At 43.6% G+C, this 17657-nt stretch overlaps 1 protein-coding gene across 4 annotated transcripts in view; it reads left to right on the top strand.

Annotated features, from left to right (window-relative positions):
• The first annotated feature begins 686 nt into the window (after window positions 1-686).
• The window catches only part of ROCK1 (Rho associated coiled-coil containing protein kinase 1), a 67893-nt gene continuing 50922 nt past the window's right edge, over window positions 687-17657 (top strand). For all 4 annotated transcript variants that reach the window (XR_014943409.1, XM_015855292.3, XM_015855291.3 and 1 more), the window contains exon 1: window positions 687-849. Coding sequence is in view for 3 of the 4 variants with exons in the window: in XM_015855292.3 (XP_015710778.3) it covers window positions 757-849 (93 nt within the window). In the remaining variant the exon portion in view is untranslated. The remainder of the gene's footprint in view (window positions 850-17657) is intronic.

The raw sequence follows: 17657 nt of genomic DNA on the forward strand, positions 1-17657 counted from the left end.
GTTCAAACAGGAAAGGCGGACATGTTGGTGCCGTTCGCGGCTCGTCTCGCAGCCGGACCTCGCGCTCTGCCCTCCCCTTAAGCCGCCTCCTTCCTTCCTGCCTCTCACGCCGCTCGGACTCGCGGGAGGTTGAGGAGCCGCGGTGAGGAAGAAGAGGAAGGAAGATGCCGTTATCGCCTCTCCGCCGCTGAAGCGCTGCCGCGGGGAGCTGCTGGCACGGCCCAGGAGAGGGGCGGCGAGCCCCATGGACGGAGCGAGCCGGAGGCACTGAGGCACCGAGGCACTGAGGCGCCGGGAGGGCTGTCCCGCCTTGCTGAGCCGCTCTGAACTCCCCCTCTCTTCCTCCCCTCCGACTCGTCGCTGCTTCTTCGTGCTTCCCGCTGCAGAACGAGAAGGAGGAACCGCTACGCTGCTGCCAGCGCTGCTGCCCGGCCGCGGGAATGAGGCCGCTGCGGCACGGGGGCCCGCGCGGAGGCGGGAGGGCGCGGGGAGCCTCGGCCGGGCTGTGAGCGGCGGCAGCGACCGCGGGCCGCTCCTCCCTCGGCCGGAGACCGCCGAGATTGAAAGGACTGCGCAGGAAGCGAGCCGCAGCACCGAGTAGGCTCTGCGGTTTGGCTTTTGTGCGTGCTGGTTCCTGCTTTGGGTGGATTTTTTTTCCCTTTTAAATTTTTTTTTATATGTTTTCCTTTTTTTTTTTTTTTCGTCGTTTTTAACGTTTGATCTGGAATAAGGGAAGTTTTTTTAATCGTCGGAAACATGTCGACCGGTGAGAGTTTTGAGTCTCGGTTTGAAAAAATCGACGGGACTTTAAAGGATCCCAAATCCGAAGTGAACGTGGACTGTTTGCTGGTAAGTGAGGGGTGACGATGCGCCCTGGGGCCTTCTCCTGTATTTCCTTGCCTGGTGGCACTGTATCGCGCCTGCCCGCCTCGTTTGTGGCCCTGTGCCCATCTTGTGTGCAGGCACAAAGCCTCGCTGTGATCCACTGAGCGAGGTCCTCTTCGAGTGAGGTGCTGGCACAGCTGCCCATAGAAGCTGTGGTGCCCCATCCCTGGAGGCGCTCAAGGCCAGGTTGGATGGGGCCCTGGGCAGCTGAGCTGCTGGGGGGCAGCCCTGCCCATGGCACGGGGTGGGCTATGAGGTCCCTTCCAAAAACATTATTTTGTTTCTATGGTTCTCTTAATGCTGAAGGATTATGGTGCCCTTGCAGGTGGGGCAGTACTCAAAGCAGAAGGGCTAAGTGCACACTATGCTGTGCTAGGTCTGAGGTTCTCAGCTCCCTGCTACTTGTTTCCCTGTTTCCCACACCTGATGGCTCAGTGGCTTTCCGGTGCTTTCAGTGTTGTCATGAGCAAGCAAGCATAACACTTCCTGACATCAACTCTACGCTGTTTGACAGTTGCTTGCACAGAAGTGGGTGATGCTTCAGTTCTGGCTATAAAAAGTATCAAGTATCAAAACATGTGTGAAATCCAACCAGTTTGGGATGCGGATGGATTCTTGGATATGCCTAAAGATATCCTCAAGTAGCGCGGGTTTCCCTTTCATGCCAAGTTAGTGAGATTCTCTGTAGGAAGTGATAAAAGATCGGAAGTGTGTAGGTGGGTCCCCATGTCCCCCTTCTGTCTCAAAGAGAACATGTCAATGGGGTTTGTTCCTAGTGTGAACTCTGACATTTAGGGGAGGGGACTGGAGGAGGGGATAGTTCTTAATAGCCATTCTTCATGCTCTTTAGCATGGATTTTAGCATGTAGCTTGCTTGAGCATAAAGCAGTGGGGAGATGAAAACCTCATGAATGACTGTGCACAGGTTCACGGCAGCATGCTCTCTGTTCAGCTGACTCACAGAATCACAGAATTGTAGGGGTTGGAAGGGACCTCTAGAGATCATGGAGTCCAACCCCCCTGCCAAAGCAGGCTCCCTACACCACGTCACACAGGTAGGCGTCCAGGTGGGTCTTGAATATCTCCAGAGAAGGAGACTCCACCACCTCCCTGGGCAGCCTGTTCCAGTGCTCTGGTCACCCTCACTGTAAAGAAGTTCTTGCACACATTCATGCGGAACTTCCTATGCTGTAGTTTCATCCCGTTACCCTTAGTCCTGTCCCCACACACTACTGAAAAGAGACCAGCCTCTCCACTATTGGTGATGCTGATGGGTTGATTGGTGATGCTGAGGTGCTGACAGGTCAGACCTACCTCCCTGGACCGAAGCAGGACCTTGTGGATGTTGTTGCCACAAGACAAGACATCACTGCATCTTCCAGGCAACTTGCTGCTTTGCTTCTAGTTTACATATCTTTAATCTCTGAACCACAGCTGATGAGAAAAGAGATGATACATAGGATATGCTTACTCCATTGTGATGGCTTAAGCCAGCACTGTCAAATCATATGTTTTTACACCCAGCGTGTACTGATAGAAGTCAGGGGCACAGAATCATGTCTGGGATTGTATAGTAACTGTGACTCAGTCTGCTCGTGAGTGTTGGCCCTGCTATGGAGGCTTTCCCACAGCAGTACTGAAGAGGCTGCAGATAGAAAGCATGCAGTTAGAATCATAGAATTATAGAATTACTCAGGTTGGAAAAGACCTTGAAGATCATCAAGTCCAACCACAGCCTAACCATAGTACCCTAACTCTAACAACCCTACACTAAATCATATCCCTGAGCACCACATCCTTATGTACGTCCAGCTCTCCACGATGCATTAAGTTCAGGAAGTAGCAGATTGGTCCAGTTTTTAACTGTGCTCCTTGATCTCAGTAGTTTAAGGATTTACTTCCTTTTTAGTTACGCTAATCACTATTTGGAGCTGAACTGTAGTCAGGTTGGGAATGAACTTGTTGGGATGTTTCCTATCAAGCTTCTGTTAGGTTTCGGAACATATTTTTACCTCTCAGGTCTTAAGAATGACCTTTAAAGTTAGTTTTTTCTATCACTTTTCTGAGGTTTTTGGCATACGTTTGAGTATTCATTTAATAGCAGTTTCACATGTTATAGTCATCAGAACTACTATTGTTAGCCTCCCGTTACAGGTAATGTCTTACAATAACGCCAGTTTTACAAAGTGCTTCTTCAGGAGTCATCTGGTGGGTTAACTTTAGGTTTGGTGGCTGTATTGTTCTTGTTTTAAATCTTTCCTCAGTTCTAAGGCTTTTTTTCCTCAGAATAGAAGCGTGTAACCCTTTCCTAAAGACTCAAAACACCTTACGTCTCTTCTTAGCATTATTCACACTGCAAGCATTGTTCTTAGCTCTAGGCTTCTATTTAAACTCAAAATCTATATGGTTAGTTTTTAAAGGAAGAAAAACGTAGGTGTATTAGGGCTGCACCTGAGGTACCTCTGTGAGGTGAGCCCTTTTCTTTAGGCTAGAGAAATATGGACTGATCTGAACAGCGCTGTTGTGATCGTTTGTTTTTGTGTCTGTGTCCCAAGGTAGTTGCTGTGTGCTGGAAGTATCCTAAATTTATATGTGTACTGGTACGAGAACAATAATGTGACTGGAGGAAGAGGTGGGGGAAGGCCTGTTACAAAGGAAAGTGTGTTATGGGTTCAGGAAGGTGTGGGAGAAGAGCTGTGACAACAGAGCTGTCAGAGAAGGCAGACCTGGGTCTATGTAACTTCAGTTTACATGACACAGGAAGGAAATGCAGAGAGCTGAGGCATAGGAGGGAGAAGGGAGTAAGAGAAAATGGGAGAAAAATAAGCAATTGTAATAAAAATACTGACTACAAGTTGCAACTGTCCATAACTCAGTTTGCATCATTTCAGTTCTAATGTATTTGATTTAGTGCTGGGCTGGGAAGGCATAGGCAGGGTCTTTATTGCTCTCTATAACTTCCTGAAGGGAGCTTGTAGTGAGCTGGGGGTTGGCCTCTTCTCTCGTGTAATCGATGATAGAACTAGAGGGAATGGTTTTAAGCTGCGCCAGGGGAGATTCAGGCTGGACATTAGGAAGTATTACTTCACAGAGAGGGTAGTCAGGCATTGGAATGCACTGCCCAGGGAGGTGGTGGAGTCACCGACCATGGGAGTGTTCAAGAAACACTTGGATATGGTGTTGATGAATATGATTTAGCTGGGAAGTATTGGTAATGGTTGGACTAGATGATCTTCTAGGTCTTTTCCAACCTTGATGATTCTGTGATTCTTTCACAGTGAGCCATGAGGAGGCCAGAACCTGCATTCTTTGTCAGGTATGGGCTACAGCATCATGTAGGGCTTTCCTCAAAATCAGGCCCTAGGAGTTTTAGCCTTGAAAAGGTCTGGTAAGGTTGTGAAGTTGTCACACAGAGCTGTGTGGTAACCAGGTACTGGGAGCACCGTAGCTGTGATAAATAGCGTTAAGGGCAGCGTAAGTAATTATTCTTTATCTTGAGCTCATTATTTCATTGATGTCATTAAGCAGTAAAATGTAGTATTCACCGAGTGTGGTTTTCCAACAACTTTGGAATAAAACCAGGTTTCTTTCATCTCCGTGTTCCCAATTAAACTCTTGGAGTTCACATGCTTCCAGTTTTTTGGAGAGCAGGGAAGGGAGAGCTAGAATTTATGTATGGATGAAGGGCTTGTTGGCCTGAGGCTGCCCGTGCTTGATTTGTAAAGTAAATTCATGAAAATGCTCTTTGGGGTTGTTTGTGCTCTGTTAATCACAGAATCACAGAATGACCCGAGTTGGAAGGGGCCTCAAGGATCATGTAGTTCCAACCCCCCTGCCTGGCAGGGCCACCAAACATACACATTTACTAGATCAGGTTGCCCAGGGCCCCGTCCAACCTGGTCTTGAACACCTCCAAGGACGGGGCATCCACAACCTCCCTGGGCAGCCTGTTCCAGGGTCTAACCACTCTCCTAGTCAAGAAGGAGATAACCCCCAAAGAGTCTTTCTCACATTTTATGTGAGTGCTTGAGTAACTCCGATATTCAGTCAGCTACATGAGTAGGTGATTAAGACTTTAGATGATCTCAGTCTGAAAAATATCAAGCCTATAAGTGGTTGCTGATGAAGCTCCTGCACAGAAGCAGCAGGAATTGGACATTTTCAGTTCATCAGCTCCAAAATGTTTTCACTGTTTAGTAGGATCTAAAATGAGACTGATGAGTGATGTAAAATTCTGGGTCTGCAAGAAGTCCAAGCTTTCTATCTATTACTGTGATTGTGGGTTAATACTTCCTTCTTACCTCTATGATTTATGGCTTATAGGTTGCTGTGAAATCAATGATATTTTACCTTTCTTAAGGTAGGGTGCAACTATAAGTTGGCTTTGGAAGAACAGTTGCACGGTGGATTTGTGTTTCAGGTTGCATCTCTTAGGGGTCTTCCTACCATCATGCAAACCTCTAGAGAGTAACAGTAAAAACAGTGGGACTATCAGGATGTTAGCATTTTATTCACAGTGTATGGCACATCGTATACAAGAATATACAACAAGAACTTGGCCAGTTTCTCTGCTTGTAAAGCTATAGAGGCTTTGGGCGTGTAGATTTTTGCTATTAAAAGTTTTAATCAAGAACGATAATGGAAAGACGGTGTTGAGCTGTGTTTCAGCAAGAGGAATGGGAAAGAAGAAACAGCCCTAAACTTTTAATAGATGATGAGTGCTCTTCTGGAGTAATAACATTTGTAAACAAAATTCTTTCCCTGGCAACTGTGGAGTATTTTCATTTCTTGGAGGCGGTGGAAAGGAAGATGGAAACACGTGGAATTTGTTCATTGGACAAACTGAAAATCAACCTGCAGGGCTGGAAGTCTTTGACTTCTTTGAGGAAGATGATACGCTTGGGAGCCACTCACTGAGAATGTCATGAATATTTAGAAGCTCTACGAGCAGATGATGTTGGGAGCCTCATAGTTGTGTGCAGTTCTGGGCTCCCCAGTACAAAAAAGACAGGGATCTCTTGGAAAGAGTCCAGCAGAGGGCCACAAAGATGGTGAAGGGCCTGGAGCATCTCCCCTATGAGGAGAGACTTAGGGAACTGGGTCTGTTTAGCCTTGAGAAAAGAAGGCTGAGAGGGGATTTGATCCAGGTTTATAAATACCTGAGGTGTGGGAGCCATAGTGGTGAGGCTGGTCTCTTTTCAGTAGTGCGTGAGGACAGGACTAGGGGTAATGGGATGAAAGTACAGCATAGGAAGTTCCGCACGAATGTGCGCAAGAACTTCTTTACGGTGAGGGTGATGGAGCACTGGAACAGGCTGCCCAGGGAGGTGGTGGAGTCTCCTTCTCTGGAGATATTCAAGACCCGCCTGGACGCCTACCTGTGTGACGTGGTGTAGGGAGCCTGCTTTGGCAGGGGGGTTGGACTCGATGATCTCTAGAGGTCCCTTACAACCCCTACAATTCTGTGATTCTGTGCTGTTAGCACATTCCCTACGATGTACTTCAACACTATCTGAAGATCAAGTGATTGTTTTTAGGGCTCCCACCGAGGAATACTGAGATGTTTATCTCAATGCAAACTGAATTTGAGAGGTTCCAAAACATGTATTAAAAAAAACCCCTATTTCTACTGAACATGGTGCTGTTTACTGAAACTCCTTTGTCATCAAGAAATTGCAGTTGTCAGTGGAGACAGTGGAAAGCTGAACTTCCTTCTTTGAGAATAAAGGGAGAAAATGGTTGCAAACTATTCTGCCTCTGCCTTAATTTGTTCAGTCATTCAAGTGGAAATAAAGCCAGAAGGCTGATGAGACAATATTGGTACGACTGTAAACACTATCCAGACAACACCCAGTTATAGTTGGTATAAAACAAGTACAAATAGTACTATCTTCCTTGATAGTCTGCTGAAACATACACCCTGATAAACAGGGGTTGAACAAGAGCTGAAACGTGATCATTGTGAAAAGGAGAAGTAGCGTGGAGATCTTGGTGTCTTGCTGTGCTGAGACAATTTGTTCTCTTACAGTGTGTCTTTAGTCAGGTCGGTTGTTTTATTTTACTGTATTTCTGTGAGGTTGTTGGTGTGGATGGGTATCCAAACAGCCTCACCTGTGTTGTGGCATCACGTTGAGGTCTGTCTTTAGTTACGAGAGTCCAGAGATGATCTGGACTTGCAGCAGTTGCTCAGTCCAGTTCTCCTCCTATGTTGCTGAGGGAGAATTGCTGCAGGATCAGTACCATGTTCTCATTAAAGCACAGGTCAAAGTCTATTCTGATACTCAAAATCTTGTAACTCATTGTTTTTAGCTTACTGAAAGATTGCCACTCCCTGTAAATATTTATACAATGCAATGTCATGGGGACAGTACTTAAAATCCCTTTATTACAGGCTCTAACTTAAATCCAGCTGTTGATCTCTGTGTTTCAGCTTTGCCTCTTACATTTCTTAGACTGGAGAAATGGGAAGCCCTGTGTAAAAGTAGCAAACATGGAGTTCTCTTTTTTCATTTATGTGGGCTGAGATAATGTAAAGATGTGATGTCTGGAAACCTCTGTAGGAGACATTGGAGAAATAAAGGCTTTCTAGGTTATGAGTGGTCTGGAAGCACAAGTGGAATGGGTGGTGGGTTGTGTTTTTTTTTTCCTCCAAAATTAATGAATTGTAATATTAACAAAAAACTAGTTAAGTCATTGGTTTCTAATACTTCGGTCTTTTCCTCCTAAAAGCTTTGTGCAGTTCAGATAGTGCTACATAGTATTGTATCCATAGATGAGTTGAAAGACAAGGCACAAGTGTATTCAGGGGGGTTGGAACACTTCCTGACAACGTCTATCGGTTTCTTTGGTATTTTAATGCTGTGTACACAGTGGAAGTATTAGTATTATTTCACTGAGGACCAGTTACATGACTTCCCAGAAGGGTTGAGGTTGGAGGTGACATCTGGAGCCACCCCCATTGCCTGCTTCCTGCCCACAACAGCCAGATAAATGGCTTTTGGCTCTGCAGGGATGGGTACTCTGACATCTGACATTTCTTCACTAGGAGAGTGGTCAGGCCCTGGAACAGGCTGCCCAGGGAGGCTGTGGATGCCCCGTCCTTGGAGGTGTTCAAGGCCAGGTTGGACGGGGCCCTGGGCAACCTGATCTAGTAAAGGTGTATGTTTGGTGGCCCTGCCAGGCAGGGGGGTTGGAACTACATGATCCTTGAGGTCCCTTCCAACCCGGGTCATTCTGTGATTCTCTGGGAAACCTGCAGTTTGCTGTTCCTCAGCAATATCATTATTCAGTGGATGCTCTGTGGTGGAGAATAAAATTCACTGAATCAAAGTCATCATTCATTGGAGTTAATGCATAGTTCTGAGTGTTGTAGCCATGTTAACATGGTCAACAAGTATCTGCAGCCTGAGCCTTTACCTTTTGGAAGTGATCTGCTATAGAGAAGCAGTAGAAGCTTCCTGCATGTAATCAGCTGTAGATTTGGAGGTTTTATTCTGAAGGGCAGCTAAGTTCCTGAGGTGAAAGCTCAGCACCACACAGCTGTGAGCTTGCTCCTGCTGGGCACGATGGGGGAGAGAACTGGAAACAAGAGCTAGTGTCTTGAGATAAAACCTATTTACTAAGACAGAAGATAAAATGGAAACAGGAAAGCACTGATACCAGTATATATAGCTGCAGTGCAATTACTTGCCACCTGCTGACTGATGCTGCACAGCCCTCCTGGCAAGCAGCAGCTGGCTCGGTCACCTACCCACACCTTTAATGTTCTGTGTGGTGTTGTGTGGTATGGAATGACACTGGCCTTATTCTGGCACCTGTGCTGGCTCTGCCCCACCCCTGCTGTTGTGCTGTGAAGGTGGTGCCTCTGCCCTGTGGAGTGGCCTGGCCCTGGGTGTGCCTCCATCACGCAGCAACAACCAGACGTTGGTGTGCTCGGGCTGAAACCAGGACGGCTGGTAAGCTCATTGAGTTTAATTTGCGATGGTAGATGAGATAGATTAGATGTAGAATTTTCCTATTGGAGAGAGAAGAGGAAAATTGATTACTTACTCTGATACATGGGTGCCCAAACCTTTTGGCTAGCTTGGTCTGCACTAAGTAAAGGATTATCTCGGTCTACATATACAAAGGTTGCTCCAAAAGTAGTGCCTCCTAATTATGTCCATGGAGACAGCAACCAATAAAAAGAGCACAATAGCACTGTTCTCAGCTACAGAAGACAACATTCTCAGCTACAAGACATTCTTTTTCAACACAGTCACTACTATTAGCTCTAAGTTTACACCAGTGGTTGGCAAGAGCTTGTGTGCCCTGTTTATAACAATCTGCATCAGTGTTGGTGGACCACAGTTGCTGCTGAAATACACCGCCCACTGCCTCACTGTTCACATCCATTGGTTGGTCTCTACAGACATTCAGCAGGTGTCAATGATTGCTGTTGTTATCTGCATGGAGGAATTCAGTGACACACCTTTGCTTCATACACGCTTCCATGCCAGATGCCATTCTATCAGACTGCCCCTCTGCTGCCATCTGTCACGTTATAACAGCATATAGCAGGATATGGGTGGGAAGGTACCTTTACTGCCATACCATCACCACCATAAAATGAGGTGTTACTTTTTGGAGCAGCCCTAATTACATACAGACTATAGCTAATGTATAGAAAGCAAGGGAACATTTTAATTTTTAATGGTTTTTTGATTAAAACATAAAAAAAAAAAAGAGCAATAAAAACAGCTGTTAAAAATGATTGCCAAAAAGCAATGACATGAATGAGGCGTGGCTGTGAAGTGGGGGGTATTTCTCTCTGGTAAGAGGGGGCTTATGGAAGTCTGGTAGAGAGAGATGGTCGTGTATTTGGTTGTGACTCTACACATTCCATTTGAAAATTTGGAAGTAATATATTTATGTTGACTGTATATGGGGCCATAAATAAACCCAAAGAGGCTGTGAATGCCCCGTCCCTGAAGGTGTTCAAGGCCGGGTTGGATGGGGCCCTGGGCAGTCTGGTCTAGTATTGGATATGGAGGTTGGAGCTTGATGATCCTTGAGGGCCATTCTATGATGCTGTGACTGTTGTGACCTGTCAGTGCAACAAGTGCTATCTTCTGCAGCGTAGGTGACAGAATCCAGCATGCTTATAGAATGCATTTGTCTTATGAGGGGATGGAAACCTCTCAAGCCATGGGATGGAAGAGTAAGAGTAGATGGGGAAGATTGTTCAGGTAGGAGAGGGCTGGAAGGTAGCACAAAGAGTTTGTGCTGGTTGTGCTTGCCCCGTGCCTTTATCACAGATAGCAGGGTACACAGAACACGAGGCAGGATGTTGAGATGTTGTTGAAAATGAAGTAATGCTAGCACCTTGCATATTTATCTTTATGTTGGATGCTGCCATCGATGCTAGAACTGGAAATGTGTGAAATTTCTTCACTAGCCTTTATTTGTTATGAAATCTGACAATACTGATGTTTTGTTACGCCAGTTCTTAGAAGATGGTTTCAGCTGAGTTGTAGATGCACAGCAGATCCTATCGCTTGTTGCCTTTCAGATAGTTGTGAAGAGCCACAAAGTCTCCTCTGAGCCTCTTTTCCAGAACAGACCATCCTCTAAACAGCTTGTAGACACACAATGCTGAAAACTGCCAGTCAATTTACAAACTTATTAGGGCCTGAAACTTTTCCTTTGCTAACGTTGGCAACAGTCATAACAACTTTTGATAACTGGGCCTACGGTTGCTAACACTAGTAGAGAGCAGTAGAAATTGCCCATTAAGAGCTGTGCAGTGAAAGCTTAGCTGTTGATATGGGGTATGTGTGCTGTGTTTTGTTTTATTGCTCCCTCGCCCGTAAAGTTCACTGAATTTGGAGCTGGAGATATCATTAAGAATTGAGGCTTTCTCACGAAGAGAATGGATTAATCTGCTTCCTGGAAGAGCTTTTGTCTCTGACTAAAAGGCTCTTGTCTATTTTCAGCCTTGCTCATACTCCACAAGCTGTTAGTGTGAATTCTGAACATAGCATCTCCAAGCAGTTCAGGGTCGTGCTTTTTGCTTGTAGAACCAAAATGTCTTAAATGTCTTCAGGTTTTCAAAACAAAGCTTTTTAGCTTTCTTAATGCAATCTGTGATATTGCATTAAGATATTAATGCAAAATGCATTACTTCTGTTTTCTGAGAGAAAGCAATGTATCTGAGAGAGGTGTGTGTTAGAACAAGCTGTTAAAATAAGGAGTTAAATCTTATATACAACTTAAAATTTGTCTATGAAGTGATGAGTTAAGAAGAATGGGGGAGGGTCTGACTGACACTGTGGTTTTATAAGTGACTTGCAACTATGTCTAACTGAATTGTGAGCTTTAGCTCAAGCTCCTGTAGGTCTTACTTGCCTTGGAATTGCATCATGATTACTAAATCGCTTTCAGGTTTAATGAAGTACAGTCTTTCCATCCTGGAGCTATAGAAATGAGCTATTTTATTTGCTAGCTCTCATTTTTTCCTCTAGAGAAAAACTGGCAATATGTATAAGCCAAAAGAACTTCTGCTTAAGTTGGGTAAGATGCCTGTGTGCTCTACTCTACAGAACACTGCTTCTAGAATTCCGGGGTTTCTTAATGTGGAAGGGAGGTGAGTTATATTCTAGTTCTTCAACTAGAACTCATGTTTTGATAAGAGGAGGGGAAAATAATTGGGTAGGTGACAAAATCATTTAGGCAGAAGTGATATTACTGACAATTCTTAGGCTTCCAGGTTAACATAATTGTGCTCTGGCAGCAGGTGTATTTGCTGACCGTACATTTCCTCATTCTTACTGGTTTTGAAGAAATTACTGCCTGTTCATTTGACTTAGAGATTGTGCAAAGTCAGTCATTCCACTTCACTACTTTGAGTAGCAATCAAATGCCAAACCTAATAAGACAGAAGTTGAAATCAAAGCTGGTGTGCCATGTGATCTTGTTTTTTCTCCTCCTACTTAGTAAATGAAGTATCAACCAGTGGAGAGCATCATCGCTGTATCTGACTTTGCTTTTGCCTTTGTGCTTTCACCTTGTGTTCTGCAGCTGGGAATAATCAGTTTTCACTAACAAATGATTATGGTAAGGGGTAAGAACAACAAAAACTACCCTTTGTTTAGAAGGAAGCCTTGTCCGTAAGATACAGATATGAATACAAGGTTTGAACATAAGGCAGAGAAATTAGGAAGGTAATTAGAGATGACTTTGAGGCTGGAGTCATTTGATTGGCCTTTGGTGACTTAAGTCAGGGTTTTCCGGTTTCTTTAGGCTTTAACTGAGGCACTGTTTTCGTTTCTATGTCCTGCTTCTAAAATAAGGAAGTACTAACTTTTCCCAGCTGTAGGTTTGATGGTGCAGAGGCAAGTACTGGTTGTATTCTTAGAAGAGGCAGGGAAATTACACTGGTAGTACCATGGTGTTGGTTGACGAACAGCCATCAGGTTTCAGGTGCCCATATCAAAGACAAAAAATCTGGAGTCTTTAAGGTCTTAAACCTTTAAATCAGAAGGAAGGTGTGAATCAGTTTATAACATACTAATGAAGTATTAAACTTCACCATTTCAGTGGTGATGTCTTAACTAACCTAAAGCCGTTGCTTTCAGATGAAGTATTTTGTGTTAGAGTTGTTTTCTTTCTTTAGCCTGGATAAACTGGGAAAGCTATTGATTTGAATGTGATTGTGACTGCCAGCCATTGCTTTCATAAAGAAAAGTAGTATTTTTGTGTACTTATCTGTGTTGATACTTAGCATCATATTTTGAGTGCTTAGTGTTTTTCTACCTTAACGAGGTCATGTGCAGCTACTGCTTGACTTCTTTACTTCTTAAAGTCTATTTCACAGGAAAGTCTTTCTGTGCAAAGCTTCATTAATCACTGCAGATGTTTAAGTGCAAGTTGACTAAAAGGAAAAATGTTTGGTATGTTCTTGATTGGCTTTTCTGGATTTATGTGATGGAAGGTCATGCATTTTCTTTTAAAGTAATAATTAAAAAAACCCTGCAAATTCAATTGTATCTTCAGAAGGCTTAGTAGGAGCCTTAGTTCCCAATGCTGGGAAATTGGAATTTCCTACTTGAGATGTTGTTAGAAACATTCCTGTCATAGCTCCTTCTATAGGCTGTGATGCCATTCACAAAATAGCAAACTCGATGCGAATAATTCCTTCTGCCAGCGTGTAGTTGATTTAATCTTCAAGAGGCATCAAATGCACCGTGATCTCAAGCTGCAGAGATAACATGCGTACTGTGTTTCACTGTTTGCTCTTCCCTTTGTGACCAATACTAGGAAAAAAGTTCTTGAATATCGGGGCAACAGTCTGTTTTCAATGGTTACTGTGTGCACCATTGTTTGAGGGGACAGCAGAGTACAGGATGTTGTATTTATCTTACAACATCAGATCGGGTCAATGGGGAAAAAGCCCAAAACAAATCAAAGCAAACCCCAAATCCCTGTCCTGCCCCCCCGCCCCAAACAAACAAACTGAACAAGAAAGAAACCTCACCAAAACTGAAGGAAACGGTTGGTAAATCTGGTGGCGTGAACAGATGGAGGAAACTGAATCACAGAATGCTTACACTTCAAATCTAGTTCCCGAATGAACAAAAAGATGAACTGCTGCAGCTATTACTATGTAAAACAATAAGGAAATACCTAACTGGCAACTTGGAATTGAAATTCTTTGAGTTCACAAATCAAATGCAGTGGAAAGGTCCTGTAGAGTTAAGTGTTTTCTTTGTTGCATTCAATATATTTCAATGAAGATTGTCTGGGAAGACATTCCTAAGACTTCATCCAGCAAGATCAGATTTTGCAGTTGGATCAAGACCTCTCCCAGGCAGGAGTAAGTAGCTGGCGAGGAGCAAGTAGGATTGTTCTTACATACCCAGTAGTTTTATCTCATGATAGCTTTATTCCAACTGATAGATGACTTTGGGTGTGAAATTGCTCAACTGGTATAGATAGGACTTAAATAAAGAGCTATCAGAGAGCAGAGTTTTCAGTAAGCGGGTCGTAATCCTCTTTTTCTAAGCATGGTACTAATGTAAAGAATCAGGATCATAACTTAAGTACAAGTATCAATACCAGATTAGTTTCTAGTTGAATTTTTCCCAGCAAATCTTTATTCTTGAAGATGCCAGAGGTTGGTTTTAGAGTTTCATTTTTACTATCAGATGGGTGTTACGGATCTGCAGTTACAATCCTGAGGTTGGTGGCCATCAAGAGTGAGGCCAAGGCAGTTTTGCTGCAACAGCTTCTTGAGTCCCTATTGTAAATCAGTGCCTAATACGGCTGCTGCCTTGTGCTACGTGTAGTTCCTGTTGTATTCAGATGAATGCTGTTTAAAATGTACCGTTTATATATAGCTTATATATACATATTTATATTTCAGGGAGCAGTATTATGGTTAGCAACAAAATACGCTCATTGGAACGTGCGTAACACATTCTGGCTAGTACTGGAATGACTGCTATCAGCGTTGCTGGTGTCTTTGGCATTTTGGCTATTAAAAATCCCATCTCTGACACATTCACATTATTGCATGACAGTATCCATATACACGTATTGTCTGGAACCAGAGTGAGTCAGACTATGGGATTTTCAGAAGACTGTTCTAAGGTTAACCTTTATGTAAAGAAACAGCATGTGAGAGTTGGAAACTGTTCCACTCAGCTCTTTTTGCAGTCTCTTCCTCTTGTCTTCTGAATAACAATGGACTTTTCTTTTGGTTTTCAGAAGTTACCTAATTCATAGACGGGGTTTGGTTTGAATCTTGGTGTTAATTCTCTGGCATCCTCTTATTTCCTTAGCAGCAATATGTTCAAATGAGTTATAGTCTGGGGTACCATAAGTGATATAGTCATTTTTGAACCTGCATTTTTATTGAAGATTTATTTAAAAACAATTTTTATAAACTGGACTGTTATATGGATCCATATCCTAATCTGGATATGGCCAGAGAGAGATGGGAAAATGGCGATGGAAATAGAGTGAGGGGATTAGGGAAATGGCCTCAAGTTGTGCCAGGGTAAGTTTAGGTTGGATATCAGGGAAGACTTCTTTACTGAAAGGGTTGTGAAGCACTGGAATAGGCTCCCCAGGGACATGGTTGAGTCACCATCTCTGGATGTGTTTAAAAACCATTTGGATGTGGTGCTCAGGGACATGATTTAGCGGAGGGTTGTTAGTTAGGGTAGTACGGTTAGGTTGTGGTTGGGATGATGATCTTTCTAAGGTATTTCCCAACCTGACTGATTCTATGATTCTATGAAATTGTAAGGAAAAAAAGGATCAGTTCACATCCTAGTCTACATTATATGGAAGGAGCAAGGGAGGAAGCTCCAAACATTTGAATAAAATGTGAATGAAAATTATATGTCAGTTTTTGGGGGGTATTTTTAAGTGCTGTTTGGGATGTGTGTATGTCTGATGTATACAGAACGTATATGTGTGCATGTCCAGACCTTTCCTAAAGCTGGAGTAGTTATTCTTGTTCTCTTCTAAACCAAATTGTTTAGCTACATTTCACGATCTAGTTAACTCTGAATGACAGTTATTTCCATGCCAGTGCATTTTGTTTGAATACCACAGAAGATTTAACTGTTTTCTTAATTTCCACTTAAGTCTATGAATTCTGAGGTTAGGTAATTACATTCAATTATCAAATGGCCATGGCTGACAGCAAGCATCTGCTTCTAAAATAACTGTGTACATGTACATGTTCACAAGTTGGCTTTGCAATCCAGCAGGGACTTCTGGCAGGAAAAGTGGAGGAGGCCTGAGGGAAAGTTAATTCTGAATTCAAGGGGATAGTGCTCAGTAAGTGATGTTCTGCTATAATCACTTGCTGGTATTTTGTAGTATTTACGGAATTGGGAGCCTACTTTGCTTGGTGTCCTACGAAAGCAGATTTGACATGAATCAGAAGGAGCAGATGTTACCTGAACTGGCTGGATGTGGCTTTACTGGTGATAGCCAGTAAATAATGCAATGACCCCTTTCATTTGGATAGTCAAGTGAGTAGTGTGTTTTTCATTGCCTTTCCTGAACTGACTGCTGGAGAAGAGCTTTCATAAGACAGTGTCTAGGAAAGAAATCATGTAGCAGCTCAACATAACTCACACGTATCCTTTTAGTTAGCTATTGTTTTGTTTGCTTGCTTGTTTATAAATGTGCTTTCATCAGTTTTGCTCTGCCATTAAAGAGAAACTAAATGACAGCTACTCCAAATAGTCTGTGAGATGGAGGAGCAGAAAACATAATGTTAGAGTGCCCTGATTTGTTTCATGACAGGCTTATATGGTGTGACTAAAGTATGGTTTGTCCTCATCTCCTGTTGAGATTAACATAATCAGCCCAAGCTCAGCCTTGCTCCCTTGTAAGGACAGGCAGGAGAGACTTTGACAAGATTCCATGGTAGTGGCAGTGGTCCAGGCAGCCCTGGCTCTCTCTCCTCTTGGGCTAAGATTTGTTTGCTAAATCTAAAAGAAAATCATGCCCGTGGAGGATATATATCAGTCCATTGCATCCTCTTGGCAGGGGGAATGCTTTTCCCAAGTTCTGAAGTGTTCTGTATACGTGGGGAGCATAGTACTAAAGAGGAGTTGATGTTGTACACTAGTCTATGATATCAGCACGTCTGGAGAAACATGTTAGAAGAGCTGTTTTTCATCAGTTTCTTAGGATTCTTTATTTCCCTCCAATAGCAGTACTTAAACTCAGTGTAAATACCCGACATAGTAACAGCTGGATACCAGTATTTTACAATGTTTTGCTGTCTGTCTCTTGGTTGAGCAACTGTGCTGAAATGTCTCTCTGGCTTGAGCAACTACTGAAAATTTTGGGGCATGCTTTCTTTCTCTGTATATGAAGCCAATGGCTTTAGTTTTCCCAGGCATAAATCTCAAGGTTTGAAAGAAATGTAGAAAAAACTTATTTACAAATCCCTACACAAGCTTGCAAGCCTAATACATCAGAACCCTTCCAAGATTGGAAAGAACCGTTGGGTACAACCAATGAATTCCTAATACAGCATCTATATTCCTCTAGTTTTCAAAAAGTGAACTTGAAATTTAAGGTAAGTGGCATGTGTTCTTGCTGTATTACGTGTAGTAAACACCCTACTAATTATCATGTAGGAAACTCCAAACTGCAAAAGCCAGCCTGAGCTGTGGTAGACAGCTTTGGTTGTGGTCTGTAATTGCAGCACTTGAATGTGGAACCAGGTTTTCATGTAGGTTTTAAATTTTTATTGGTTACACCCCATTTTAATTTGCATTCCAAAGCACTTAAGGTTTTGGTCATGACTGCTGTGTGGTCAGAGTGAAAAGTGGTCTGGAAGAGGTTGGTCTTAAATCACAGAATCACAGAATCGTAGGGGTTGGAAGGGATCTCTAGAGATCATGGAGTCCAACCCCCCTGCCAAAGCAGGCTCCCTACACCACGTCACACAGGTAGGCGTCCAGGCGGGTCTTGAATATCTCCAGAGAAGGAGACTCCACCACCTCCCTGGGCAGCCTGTTCCAGTGCTCCGTCACCCTCACTGTAAAGAAGTTCTTGCACACATTCGTGCAGAACTTCCTATGCTGTAGTTTCATCCCATTACCCCTAGTCCTGTCCCCGCGCACTACTGAAAAGAGACCAGCCTCACCACTGTGGCTCCCACACCTCAGGTATTTATAAACCTGGATCAAGTCCCCTCTCAGCCTTCTTTTCTCAAGGCTAAACAGACCCAGTTCCCTAAGTCTCTCCTCATACGGGAA

Source organism: Coturnix japonica, chromosome 2 (assembly GCF_054131305.1).
Source record: "Coturnix japonica strain WE chromosome 2, WE-NBRP24, whole genome shotgun sequence".
NCBI classification, from domain to species: Eukaryota; Metazoa; Chordata; class Aves; order Galliformes; family Phasianidae; genus Coturnix; species Coturnix japonica.